Raw genomic sequence first — 15,341 nt, 5'->3', positions numbered from 1 at the left:
TTAAAGACTTGGATTTATTGTTCATACAGCCCTGATTTTATTCCTTTGAACCGACCCTTCGCACTGAATATCTAACCGCTGAAGAAGCAATTTTACATATAGGAAAAGAAGAGGAAAAAGTGCAATCCATCCAGTTTGTTATATTGACCAGTTGTTTCGTTCAAAATCGCGTTTTATATCAATCAAACTAATGAATGACAAATCTCTCAACTCCTTTTCTATGATCTTATCGTTCAAGGTAGTTTTAATGGTCAACTAAACAAAGAGGATGGTTAAGAAAGAAGCCACTGAACTTAATAATCACTTATCACGTTCTTTTGTTCTCTTTGAATACTTAACTTCTTTACTTTTAGTACTTGATGTTCCATATGTTCTACACGTTCAAATGAAACAATGGCAGTTTTCCACTGCTTTGTTGTTTTTTATTTTGTTGTTTTTTCTTTCCAGAAAGGTAAAACGAACAAGAACATAAGAGATTAATTGTATCTAGCTCCATGTCGTTCTGTAAGGAAGCATGTATCCAAAAATATACTACAGTGGTTATATGAGTGTGCATACTTTTGGATAACCATAAGGCTGCTTACATGAACGGACATGAAGGTGGCATCTCAAGGCACAAGAGAAAAAATGTGAAGAAAAATGAATATATACCGCACCCATCAATGCGTTAGTCTTACCAGGCCCTCGTCCGTATACTGGTCAGGAATTAATTGTGATGTAGACGCATTATACGTCGGTGTCCACAACCACTCGTTCTAGAAATACATCAAGAGTCATCAGGCATGAGAGAGATCCCTTCACTCCATAGAGAGTCATTTTATGTGACAGAAAGATTTTTAACAAAGGTGCCCCAAGCACCTCAAGGAGGAATCTGCATTCACGCAATCATCGCACCCTAGAGCCTCAAGGCAAGACTGTTTTGTGGTGTTTTGGCTTAGATTTAGACTGTTTTTTGTTCTGCTTTTTTTTTCAATAAACCAAATGAATAGATAAACACAAAAAACCACGCAACATAACAAAATAAACCACCACAAATCACGTGACATCCCATAACCACTAAAGTGAACAGGCATACAATATATATTCCAACAATGTTTCGACTTAAGGGAATTGGCTGATATTAATTTGTCACAAAATTGAAAAGAGTAAATCAACATTGTTGAAATATTTTGAGGAATTTGACATCAACTGGCTGTGACAGTGAAGTCTGCATAAGTAAGGACGTTTCATGAATATGTTAGTACACAACACCTTTGGTTACAACGAATATTGTTCCATTTACACAGTACTGTTCGATAATACATATAACATATATTATACATGAGTATTAAGTTATTTGGGATTGACAACATTTAGCATAAAGGGAGGGGCAATTCTGGGGCACAACATTTATCTGGACACCCGTACTGCTTCTGATTTTGGTAAGGTTTTTGCTAAAGCGATTCACTCAAAACTCTGCAAATAAAACATTATATTAATATCACACGGTTAAATATCATGTTATATATCAATTTATATCACGCCGAGTACAAAGTTACTCATTTATATGTAAGTATTATAGCTTAAGCCATTGTTAAACATAATAAATTTATGCAACCTGATGTCAGTTCTGCTGTGTCCAAATATATCTGCATTCTTATTTGTATAATTTGCATACCAAAATAATCACACAAATGGTTTGAAAAATATCCGGTCCTGGAAGCAAATCAAACAAAACAAGCAGGACACAGCGGATGTATCAGATTGCATAAACTTTACTCAATAATTATTACACAATATTATGAATAACAAAGCAGTTTTGTTATGGCCATTGCGTATTTTTGTTGTATGTGTCGCATCGTACTCGACTTAAAGCTTATAGTTGAGCGGTCTATGCACTGACCAGCTCTGTGCATCGCTTAATCTAAAGCAGTGATCTTTATTATTTTACATCTAATATACACGTGTAATAGCATATAATCGATACTCAGTTGCATACATATAATTATGTCCAGACAGCATATGAATCAGTCTATAAAAAGAGCATTTGTTGGTTTATCTAACTGTTGATAGAGTGACAATATAATAATATCCGACAAAAGACAAATTCGCTCTGATCTGCACTTTATAACACAAAAGCATGTTGTAATAACATACATATTACGATGGGGACATATTCACCATTAAACCCTACCTGTTGAATAACATGCAAGTAATATAATAGTTTACTATTGAATGTCTTTTAAAACATTACAAAGTTGACAGTCCAGGAAACAAGAGGTTCATTTTTTTCTAAACCTACAAGTACAAAAAAACTGAACTGATATTAACCACATCACATTTCGTGATTACAATTATTGTGTTGTAGCATCTTTTGATCAGGTGTTACGTCATGGTATCCAAGGGATTGAGATGCTACTATTATGCATCCCAAAATATGCAGATATTTCGTCATGAAATCCAAAAAAATTTAGAATGATGTTATGTCACTGAATCCAAAATATTCAGGTCTAACGTCGAACACAAAAAGATTCATAAATTTCGTTATGGAATCTACAAAAAAAAATATTATTAAAAATTTTCATAAAAAGACTAATTTCATCCTCAGAAATTTTCCGTAAATTTGAAGTTTCTAATATTCTCGTCTTGTATCTGTGCAGGTCACCTACCTTTGGGTCAAGATGGTGGGCATCTTTGTACTTGTACCAGACAGAGGAATCATTGCTGTAGGAGAGCATGAATCGCTTCACCCAGTGACTTCTCTTTGAGTCTCCTCGGCCTTTCGTTATGACAGCTGTCACCAGTGTTGGAGGTCCTATATCAATCTGCAACCATTGCGCCTCTGAAAATATACATGGAATCTGTCTTACTATGTTTACAACTTTTTATCATATATTGTAAACGACTACGCCACAGACTTGTTTGACCATACATTGTACGACTACGGTCTTGTTTGACAATATATTGTATACGTCTGTTGAACATATATGTTACAGTAAACGATCTTAGTACAGACTTGTATAACCATATACTATATACGAATGCGATACAGTATTGTTTGACCAAATATTGCATACGATTGAAGAACAATCTTATTTAACCATATATTGCAGAACAGTCTTGTCTAGTCAAATGTTGTATATACTTACTGTACAGATTTCTTTGACGTGATGTCGTATAAGATTGTAGAACATACTTTTTGAGTATATATTGTATACGAGTGTGAAACATGCTTTTTGACCATATATTGTATACGATTATAGAAAAGCCCTGTATACGACTACGGTACAGATTTTTGTTTTGACCACATACTGTACATCATGATTACGTTGCAGACTTAAAGTTCTCTCACAAGAATGACATATCACTTTCTGTATTTTTTTTTCTTTTTATGTAAAACATTATGGTTGGTATTTTAAGATCAAACACTTCAAAAATATTTAGTAAGCTATCAAAGAATGAAAATTATCGCGAATGATTTGACAAATTTGACATACAGTGTTTGTTTTCTGCTCGCAGGCAAAAAGAAAATATCTTAATTACATACAAATGACTTGAATGTACAATGAAATGAGAATGTTAATGGGCTGACAGCCTGCCATGTCTTAAACTTAAATCATATCTTCTTTTCCTAAAAAAGATACAATCTTTAGGAAGAGTAGATAGCATACAGTGGTCTTTAATTATCAATCAGTCCACTGGTTCTAAAAACACACGCCCATTGTTTACAAAAAAGACCTCCCCGCGACTGGTAATAATTTAACTGATACCCAAACCATAGACACTTATTGGATCTGTCCGAAATCTGATACGCTTTACCTGTTGTAATTTGAATTGTAATTATAATATATGGTCGTATTATATGCCCTTCTGTTTGGTTTCGGTTACTTAACATTTATAAATGTTAAAAGCCTTTGCCACTAAACTGTCTCGCTTGAAAATATTTCGCTGTAGTGCGTTATCAAATCTTCTTTTTGACACTTACTGGTTGTCTCGCCAACTTTAACATTTATAAAACCTTTTACTGTTAGTGTACTGTAATACATTACAATGATCGAGAATGCCGTGGTAAATAATAACCTAAATAATTTCAAAACAAAGATTAAATTGCATCATATTTTTAGATATGTAGTTCTATGGACTGGATTATCTTTGGGTAATTATCATGCTATGTGTATAAAACAAGCTGCAAAATCTTTATTTTCAAAAGAACAGCTCCACAGACAGTTCAATATATATTTTTCGAAAAGTCGAGATCTTTGATTAAGCTAAACCATCACTTAATTGTGTAGCGCCTACTGATGCAACTAAAAACAAATGGCAGCAGTTCGCTGCCTTGTCTAACTCCTACATAACAGCAACATTCCTTTACAAACTTCGGAATGGCGAAGTTGTTTATAAAGTAAATAAAATCATTGCAACATAGTTTGTGTTCAGCTGTGTGGAACATGTTATGCCCTGTTGAGCAAGCAAAACATATATTCAAAGGGTTAATATTATCTATTCAGCTCACGTGATTTCGTACAAAGGCTCACACTGTTCTGGCGGTACATCAATTTTAAAGTTTGTCTATCAAAATTGTTGATGGATAAAAGAATCTAAAGAGCGCGAGTTAATATATGAAGATTCGGTATTGTGTACCTCACTATCTTTTAAATATGTTTATTTTGTCACAACCTTATCTAAAACGACGACCTTTGAAAACGCAAGGAGAATCAAGTTACTGCGTTTAATAAATTAGCTAAAATTCCTTTTAAGAAATGTCTCAAATTTGCCCTGTGTGAAAAATATGAAATATTTTCACAAAATAATTTCAAAGCCGATGCGTTCTAAATGAAGAAGAAACTATGACATATTATTTCCACTATAAACATGCATCCTTATTGTTGTGCCAGGTCACATCATGTCATGTAGCTGAAGCAAAAAGTACGACAAAACCTTAATGTATATCGTTTAAACTTATAAGAATTAACTAATCCAGTTACTTTTCTTTTTCTTGGCACACCATCCTTTGTGACTGAGAATGGTTCCATCTTCAGGTTGACATGACTGAGCGCTCTTCTTGAAGGATGAAGCCGTCAGCTTTCCGTAAGGTGGGAGGCCCAATGGTTGCTTACACACTGAAAGAGATTAATTTTATACACATTTTGTCCACAGATAAGTGAACTGTAAGATTTCATAGGTAGCATGGCAATACAACAGGATGTCAAACGTAATTTTTAAATGCAAATAATTTTCCTAAAGATAAACATTTTACGCGTCTAAATTTCAGTATTTGTACAACCAGTTGTAATGTTTTCAATTCAATGTATACACGCCTGTTTTAGAGGTATACAGTAAATAGCAAATATTCTAGATCATAAAGAAATACCAATAGAAGAAGCTTATAAATACAGACTGGAAACTGACTAATAGCATGCTTGTATTATTAAACTGATTTATAGCCTTGGAACCAGAGAAAGACAACTCACGTTGGCAACCAAGTATCTCAACTCTCATACTAGGGTGTCGGTTCCACTGTACGGTGTGGAACTTTATGAATCTAGCAACAATCGGCTCATCCAGGTACGAGTGCTTCACCGAATAGGAATCTGTGTTGCCCTCAAACACCTGCAACATACGAGAGATAATTACAGACAGAGTATTCTACCACACTTAAGTGGAGACAATTGGCCATTGAACAAATAAAGTGTTCTATCAATGAATTAGACTGTCTAATGTGTGGTTATTTTATTCATTCTTACCTGACTGAATTATTGCGTTGCATTAGTAAATATGCTTCATTCCTTCAAGTATAAGGGGTTCTAAAGACCACAGAAAGTACACACTAACCCTACTTCTTTCTAAATATGTTGAACAATGACATTTACAAAATACATGACGTCAATACCTTTTGGTTGCCGTATTGGTCATTCACATAGAACCAATCAAAACGGTTCATACTGTATGACACCATAAACGCCGTCACCCATTCGTTGCCATCTGCTCGACCTTGTGTCATCACACCCGTTACCTAGGTAACAAAACAATAACAACAATATAGTCTAACCCCTTTCTTACTAGTTTAAACATTCAATCAACAATCAGAAAGTTTCGAATTTAACTCACTTACATATAATAGTCTATAGAACATTTATTGACCTTCCAATGAAACTGACGAGTAGCGCAGGGATCCAGAATCTATTTACTTGTAGTAACCATAATGGACAAATACTTTTTGAAATCAAAGCCTTGAGATGTCTGATGGTTGCGGGTTTTGCTAGATTTATTTTCTGTTTTAATTCCAATCTATAAAAATACATGTATAAGAATCAAATACAAATATGCCTAATGTCTAAGATTAACTCGGCCTGACCCAATCTGACTAAAGTACATATCCTATAACGCTACGCATAGGATCTGAGAACGACCTATTCATTGCCTCGTTCTGACGACCCTTTCGCTAACCAATCAGAGCCTAACTTACAACATCTTGCAAATCTACCTGTAGCCTTGACTTTTGATATTTACAATTCTTATATCATAATATATCAGATAGCCGGTTAGCTCAGTCGGTAGGCCACTTGCTTTGTAAGCGAGGGGTCCCGGGTTCGAGCCCTGGAATGATTGCACATTTTTCTTACTCTCTGACATTCGAAGAAGTCGTCTGATTGGATAAAATAAAAATAGCAATACTGGAAATCCAAAATATACAGAAGACGAATGTGAATGGGTCGTTTTCAGATCTTCGTTTAGAAGATCAAGTACTTAAGTCAGATTGGGCCTGACCTTACATGACCTTATCTAAATTGACAGCTGGAAGTCAGTGATGTAACAATGAGCTGGAATACCTTATCTTTGATAGATCTTGTATAATCTAAATGGTCAGTGTGAATGGATAGAGGTTGGATAAGAACTGCTTGATCATTGATAATTCGTCCGCATTGTTCATGAATGGGACTACTTTGTGTAGCACATGAATATCCTTTGGATGTACTAGTAATTTATAATCAAATAAAGATGCTATATGATTGTCAAAAATACACTTGACTTTGGTAGCGGGATAATCCCGCAACCGAAAAAATCTCTGGTTCCTGGTTGCAATTTGTAAATTATCTATATAGCTAGTATGAATACTGCCACTGGCGATAATTTTTTCTTTATAACCTATAAAGTCGGATACCACTCCATGTTGACTGAATCAAAATACATCTAAGGCTCGATTTTGTTAAAATGTCAATTAAACTCTACCTTCTTGTACTGACTGCTTGCTCACAATTTAATTTTCACACTTATATATATACACACAAAAAGGGGTCAAATGGTTCTTTCACGATAATGTGTTACATCCTTAAAAGTATTTGATAATATATATGTTAATAAGAAAAACGTCATTTTTGATGACTTGCGTAAACTAGAATAACTAAGAAGATAGTCGTTACGTGGTGATATGGTTTATATGGTGATGTGGTTTAGATGGTGTGCGATAGCGGTTTAATGAAATTCAGTGACAGAAAAATAACGACTTTCATATAATGTTCATTTTTCATATTCTGAAAGTTGACAATGTCACTAGTTTTATGGCTTTTAATATTCTCAACGCGTAACTCAAAATTCCTCGAAGTCCTTCAGTTGCGTAATGTATACAACTTAATATAAATTATGTGTTAGATTTGTTTGTTTTAGTATTCTTGGAAATGCATTAACTTGAATGGTTTCTTTGAAAGAGAGGGAAAAAAACAGTTGTTAAATAGTCTTGATATTAATGACTGACGTCAGAAGAATTTCTAAAAAAAATACAACATTAAATGAAAAGATGTTAACCTTTATTATGTTGGACATAATTAAGTCTGCTTTTGCGACCAGTGTAGATCATGATCAGCCTGCACATCCGTGCAGTCTGATCATGATCTGCACTGTTCGCCATTCAGTCAGTATCTTTTTGGTACGCACCCCTTTTAACAGTTAATGGTACTGTCCAAATTAAAAGATGGACAAGTCCATTATAGAAATTTAGCAGGGTAAGGGTTAATACAGTATATTCAGTATTTATCACAATGAATGAAGGCAGAACATGCCTTTACGGCACCAGTTAAGTTGATAGTATTTCAAAATGATGGCGGTTTTAACGTTTACTTCTGATCATACCCAATTAATCTATACCCCCTGTGGCACCATAGCTGATATAATCGCAGACATCGTAAAATATATTACCCTTGCAACTGACTGACCAACCGTTACTTTTGTACAGGCTATAGAATACTCCATATACCGGGTAATATAATGGGTAATGTAGAATGTCAACTCTAATCATTCTGTTTGACAGTAGTTTGACCATTCCTGTTTTGATTTATGTAAATATCGTTACGACAGGAAAAAAACACAAAGTAACTATGATTTAGCATAAGTATATATAAATATTGTCTTTTTAATGACTCGTAAAATGATTTACGTCAAGAAATAGAATTAGCCCAGAGGTACACAGAAACTCATTGATGTATAAGATGAAAATAAGAAATTTAATGGTGTACAAACAAAGTGAGCGTCACCTGACAAAACCATTTATCATTCATATTAAAATAAGATGTCACTCTTTGAAGAAAGTGTTGTTTCAAAAAACATTTTAAATAGCCATGGTTTCTTTTCTGTATGTTGCCACATAACCCATTACACAGCAGAAATCGACCCAAGTATTGCCTAGCTTTACAGATAGCTCTTACTGATGTTTCTATGAAGAAATAACACGCTATTTCTTATTATAAATATGCAGGATCCCGAGGGACTTGTCCGTGTCTAAGCCTATTACCAAACTAACCCAAATGCAGATTCTAGCAATAGCGTTCAGTCCCTCTCAATATGCGCTATAGGGCTGTTATACACGTTTACGTTTTGCCATAGAACGTTCGTATCTAAAGCGGTGTTTTAAGAGATGTCACGGCAGTTACTTTTGAATTCAAGACCCTTAAAATTGATCTTTCAACTAAATATGTCTTTGACTTTTCATGATTTTCTTCAAAAACCAAATTTGAGAATAAATGTGTAATAAGAATTTGTCGAATAATCTATTCACCCATTTTATCTAATGCAGCAGCAGCCATTCAACGATTCAGTTTATCATCATTGTGGTTAACATAGATGCAATGTAATGTATCCGTATGACATTATGTTTGTGATATCATACTGTCTCTTATCATGCTCGTAAACTCTTCATAGATCGACAATGTACTTTTGTTTATAATTTAACTGCAATATGTTTATATACATTTATGAGACATTAGTAAACAATAACATCCAAAATCTATCATTAACGTGTGATGTCTCCAGCGGATATATTTTTACATCTCACATTATACTTGTTTTTGGTGTGTGTGCTTTTTTTTTACAAAAAAAGATGTGTTTAAGTAAATTTTGTTTTTTCAATGAACGCATAAATTACCCAGCTCATTTAATTTATGAAGAGCGTTCCGACAGCCATATTCAAACAGATATTAATTACTTAAACCACCGATTCATAAAGACTACTTTATATTTCTCAGTGAAAACAGATGAAATAAGATTTGTGGATGTATGGATGAGAAGTTTTTTTTATGTCATTAAGGGGTATTAGTTTAGCTTTACGATGGGAAAGGTTTATGAATCTTTTATTCGAACCAACAGGTGGTACAAGACTATCAATATGGCGATAATCGCAATAGATTGTGTAAAAACTGGACCGAAATAACGAGTAGTCTCCTCCTAGGGTTCAGCTTGGTGAATGTATCGCTATTACTTAATTCAAATCAAGCCATCTGGTAATGTTATATTCAGAAAAAAATCTAGTGTGTCAAATGATGCCACGCCAGTTTCACAGTCAACCAAAAGTGCCATGTTTATCCTAAGTAGAGCGTACATTACAATACTTTGATATTCTTAAATAAAAGTTTTACTATTAATAGAAACAAATGTGGAGCCTATTCACATTAACTGAACATTAACTGACCGGCTGCATATATAAAATTCAATAGTTTTGAAGATGCCGTAAAGATTCCTTTTAGATATGCAAGACAACGACCTACAATTTTCTCATAAAATGTGTATTCATTTTATATGCAAAATGGTGACACGACATTAAAGTTTATTTCGTGCTTTTGTCCCGCCTTGCCTGCCGTCTAGAAATGATGTATCCATTATTCTTCACAGTCTTGTTAGGTGCACTAAACCGCTAAATATGACATTTTTGATAAGCTAAATAACTAATTAATTTAAGATTAATTTCAAAATTGTGACAAAATTTACTATCCATATGACAGATTTTAACAAGTTTTATATGTTTTCAAAACATTGCGTCTGTAAAACCTTGCAATAAAGCAGTGAATTATATATTGTTTAGAGTTTACACTCACCGCAGCCAAATGTTTTGTGAAATTATTCAAAATTTTCTTAGGACAATATGTAAGTAAGTTCAATTTTCACCGCAAGAGTGTGCTCGACATACTGATACCGGATTTCTTTTGCCTTTGGTTCGGAAAGATTATTTCCTGGAAAATGTCCTTTATATGCCGTCACACCTGGTGTAAGCAGAAGTTAATGTGGCCTTTTAACACAGGTTGTCGCTTAATATAGTTTAATGTCTCTGAATGTAGAATGTACTGTATATATGTGTGAAAAGCAAATGTGACTGTCTTAAGCAAGTGGCTGCTAATAAAAGTGACCAGTTACACAAGTTTGCCTAATATATACTTTTTGAAGATAAACTAGATAACGTCACTGTCATCGTAAGTGATAATTCATACACATAAGTATGTCGCATAATTAACTAAATACAAAAATTACGAAACGGAAAAGACAAATTGTCATTAATTAATATTATTACTCGTGGTATTTCATACATGTTTGGGAGGTAGGAAAAAAAGCTAGGTCACATAAATGTAGTACTACAAAATAGAGGTATCTAACCTTGGCAGTTCTACCCAAAAGCAGGTCACAGGTCACAACTAAACCTTTAGTCTGCCTTTCCGACCAGAGCAGACCAAGATGCCGGCTGATTATGGTCTGCACTGTTCGCTATTCAGTCAGCAAATTTTCAGTGAACACCCATTCGAATAATAAATGGTATTGCCCAAATTGAATGAAAGACCAGTCCGCGGGCTAAAGGTTAAGACATGTAACAATGTAAAATCAATCAAAGCAATTTCTGCTGAGAATTATAATGTAGTTTATCTTCAAAAAGTATTTGTGATAATATATTCAAACTAAAAAGGATTGTATGAAAGCTGTAAAAGCATGATGATATGCAGTGTATAAGTGAAGAGATGCTGTTGGTAGGTACATATAATTTGATCAACCTTTCTCCAAACCTCCTTCTGGTCAAAATTACTTAGACACACTTCCAGGAATGCAAACCATTATATCATAAATTACCACACATTTGCTAAGCTAAATATCTATTTCTACCATAGAAGATACTTTGCTCTCGTCTCTAAATAGCTTTTTCATAGCGTTAATTTCATATTTATTCATTTATTCACTTTTTACCTCACAACTGATAAATTCTCTTTTATCTATCATCCAACTACTGATTCATTCATTCAAACATTCTTTACTTTATTGATAACAACTGGTTATGTTAATTATTTGTTACGAATGATTCCACGCTATATAGCGTTCTTTGTCATCAACAAACATATTCTCATCCGCGTTCATTAATATGTCAGTGTTCCAGTTTCTTTTTTGTTCCTATGCTAAGTCATAAATTTCGGCAAGTCACAACCAGCGTTCTCGTTATTACAGGGTTTATTTTCTTTCTCATCTGTACTGTAGCATTTAGTGTCATCCCCTTGTCTGCAAAGGCCCATACTGATTTTGAAATGTTGTTCTAACAAGTTCTGCAATTATCTACGGTAATAATGTCATTTTTTCAGAAATTTTCAACAACCTTGTCATTTTATGGCGTCGGTTTTGTCTTAATTATGAAATAACCTAGTTTACTGGTAATTGTTCCTGCATCATCAAGAAAATCAACATCATTTTACCGACAAATGAATTTAATTGTACCTTAAAACTGTTCTATAAATTCAACTACAAAATACAATTCACTTTTTTATTACTCTGTGTTTCAAAAGACTTTTTGTATTATCCCCATCTTTATTGTATTTAGAAAATTTCTAAACACACGAAATCGGTTACGTGAAGATATTCGCAAAAGATTTAAAGCATTTGTGCAATTCGAAAAAAAACACACTGTATTAAGTAGGAAGTAACAAATCAAGAATGCTCAGGTTTGAAAAACACGATGTTTTATGACCTGACAAATTCAAATACTCTCTCGTAAACAGTTTATTTCAGACAGAAAATTTCTCTCAACAATGTTATCAAACAACTGTTCACATGTGTTTTGAGAATACCTGCACTGACTGAACAGCGCTCACTGTCTGTAGTAAGGAATTTTATCGCAACAAAACTACCCCTTTGGCAAAAGAGACAGTTTTACACGCGACTTCAAAACACCTTTGCAATTAAGAGGACAGGTTTCAAACTGCCAAAAAAATGTTGAAACTTTTTTAAAAGGTTCAGATCAAACGTTTTAAGACATAGAAAGTAAAATGCTTTTAAAACTTAAAAGTGACTTTTAAACAATAAGACACATTTTATGTCATAAAAAGCCAACATGTCACAATAAACAATGCACTTTTCACACAGAATGTAGTTTTATATCTTTGCAGTTGACATTTTGCTACATGTAAGTTACATCACTTTTACATCACGTTTGAAATATGTTATATTCTCAACTCGTGAATTGAAAATATTTCAAATATTCTCAAAAAAGTAACAAATTAATTGTTCGTAGGGATGAAAAAGGTAACTATGTAAATATCATAAGTAGGGTGCCATTTTCTTTTTAAAAGGTCTTTTCTTGAAAATAAATTTTGTAACATAACTTATTAAGCAAGTAGTTTGTCCTTAATAATAATATTAATATTTCCTAGAATCTTCCTAGACGAAGGTCTAAAAGACAACCATCTTAAAGTTAGATACCTATAATGTTTAAACTGGCAGTAGTCTTTGGTCGCTGGAAAACTTTAGTGGCTACTGAAGACACGTGTAATATACATTCGACAGAATATCAGAGAGAATAGTATCAAACATTTCTAGGAAGAACGTCAATGACATTTTACGCGTGCATTAACTATTACATAAGGCTTTTTTTTTTCGACGATAATTTACTCTAGATAAGCAAAGAAAGGGGTGAGCTGATTTGGTTTGGAAAAAAAGGTTGTCTACGAGTATTTACCTCTAATTTCTGCTTTGAGGTAATTTATTTTCAAACCAATTTAGAACATTGGTCAAAATAGGCTAATGGTAACATGGAGAAATTTGTGTTACCTAACCGAAAAAAACAAGGTCCTTGATCCATAAAGCTTCAAAGAAATTGAAAGTCATACACTAGACTCTTTGTCTACCAAACAGTATCAAAATATACACAAAACAATTTACACCTTCGCCTTTCGTGAAACCTTTCAATGCAGGTCATTTGAGTTAACTTCAATTGAACGTAAAATGAGATAATTTATTTCATTATCGATACGTTCAAGGTTTACGTATTTGAAGTAATCAACTGAACTTTTCTGTATTTTAGGAAAGGAATTCGGAAAGAGCGTTGAGGCAGTTACGATATGGTTCTGGCAAACAGGACAAGAAGTCTGTGAAGCAAATTATGTTAAATTTGAACCCATAAGTACTACCACGCACAGAGTTTACGTCACTAATAAAGAGGCAGCAGTCAGCTTTTTGAAAATTCAACGATATGGTCTACTTGTATCCGTTCTGACGAGAAATTGTTACCAAGTTTCCTTTGAGGCAACGCCAAGATCAGATGTACTGACAGCCATTCTGGCGAGAATTTGTAACAATCTAGAAAAATAGCCAATCTGCACAAGACTTGTAACAACCAAGAATATTTAGTTTACCACTGAGACAATGCTAATGCCAACTTGTAACCATTCTTAAAGAGCACTTGTAACAAATAAAAAATTATAACTTGCCCGTATGGCAATGCCAATGTCAAACAGAAGTCATTCTGGTGTGGATTTGTAACACTCTAGAACAATAACTTACACTTCAAGCGACAGCAAGATCAATTTTTAGCCATTCTAAGGAGTAGGAACTAGGTTTTCCCTTGAGACAGCGCCAAGGTCAAATTGCAGCCATTCTAACAGTAATTTGTAATAAGCAAGAATAGTATTTAAATTTCCCATGAGGCAATATCAAGGCCATCTTTAAGCCATTCCAACAACAATTGGTAAAAAACAAGATCTGCCAGAATTACCAAAGTTTTACGACTCGGATCTATTTGTAGCTAAAGATAATCTGTTACAAGTAGTAACAAAACACATTATTATACTTACTCTTTAGGCAACACCCAATATTCAAAAGAGTACTTACAAGAAGAAAGAAAAACATAACAATATTTCACCTACCCTAGAAGCAACACCAAGGTCAACTTGTAGCCATTCTGATGAGGACTTGTATTTAGCGCACCATCCATATTTGTTCTCTAAGTATACCCGAGCATATTTTTCCCTGCATTTGTTGTCCCATTCATACGGATAGGCTGAGGAGGCCGTGATCTGCCAGTCCTTCATCTCTCCTGTGATCATACCCAGGGGCCCCGTCGTTGTACATACTGAAAATAGAGGAATACAGACGGTTGAAAAACAAAACTTCATTACTAATAACCAATGCATTTTTGTTGGAAGCATTTTTGCTAAGATTCTGTATGTCAGTTAGGACTTCTCTGTATTAACAGTCAGTGTGTTATTCCCAGATATTGTTCGTTTTAAATGATTGTAAACAAATTGTGGGGTGGTCAGCCGTGTTTTAGATAATACTGACTAATAGAGAAGTGTATAAAATACTAATGTTGAACTCATAGTACTTTATTGTGCCATTGTTGAATCAATTTTGTTTTGTATTCCTACGTTTTTAACACTTACCATGCTGGACACGATTGATTCTGCCTTTGCGACCAGTGTAGATCATGATCAGCCTGCACATCCGTGCAATCTGATCATGATCTGCACTGTTCGCTATTCATCTAGTATCTTTTTGGTAAGAACCCCTTTCAACAGTTAATGGTACTGTCCAAATTGGAAGATGGACAAGTTCATTATGGAAATTCAGCAGGGCATGGGTTAAAAATCATTCTATGACGTTTGTTTTGTATCCTCAACTGCTACTGTCATTCGAGTGCACTTGTTTTAGTTTATATCGTTGGTAATAAGCATAAATCTTGTTTGGCAGAAGAGAAAGAAATCTAACAAAAGATAGTGTTTACATCCTATGATATTAAAAGCACACACTGTTCAGTGCTCCTTCGAAATTTAGTGCCAATAATTAAGTTCAGG

General features: G+C 34.0%; 1 protein-coding gene across 5 annotated transcripts in view; it reads right to left on the bottom strand.

Moving 5' to 3' along the window:
- LOC123536768 (lactadherin-like) overlaps positions 1-15,341 on the bottom strand; it is a 120,096-nt gene that overhangs the window by 13,255 nt on the left and 91,500 nt on the right. For 4 of the 5 annotated variants that reach the window (XM_045320175.2, XM_045320176.2, XM_053527975.1 and 1 more), the window contains 6 exons: positions 14,415-14,620; positions 5,870-5,992; positions 5,451-5,589; positions 4,965-5,099; positions 2,649-2,821; positions 678-755 (listed from right to left, as the gene is read on the bottom strand). In XM_045320175.2, coding sequence (XP_045176110.1) covers positions 678-755; positions 2,649-2,821; positions 4,965-5,099; positions 5,451-5,589; positions 5,870-5,992; positions 14,415-14,620 — 854 coding nt within the window. The remainder of the gene's footprint in view (positions 1-677; positions 756-2,648; positions 2,822-4,964; positions 5,100-5,450; positions 5,590-5,869; positions 5,993-14,414; positions 14,621-15,341) is intronic. The other variant, XM_045320177.2, reaches the window with a different exon arrangement.

Source organism: Mercenaria mercenaria, chromosome 17 (assembly GCF_021730395.1).
Source record: "Mercenaria mercenaria strain notata chromosome 17, MADL_Memer_1, whole genome shotgun sequence".
In the NCBI taxonomy this organism is placed as follows: domain Eukaryota; kingdom Metazoa; phylum Mollusca; class Bivalvia; order Venerida; family Veneridae; genus Mercenaria; species Mercenaria mercenaria.
This window is presented reverse-complemented; position numbering and strand designations above follow the sequence as displayed.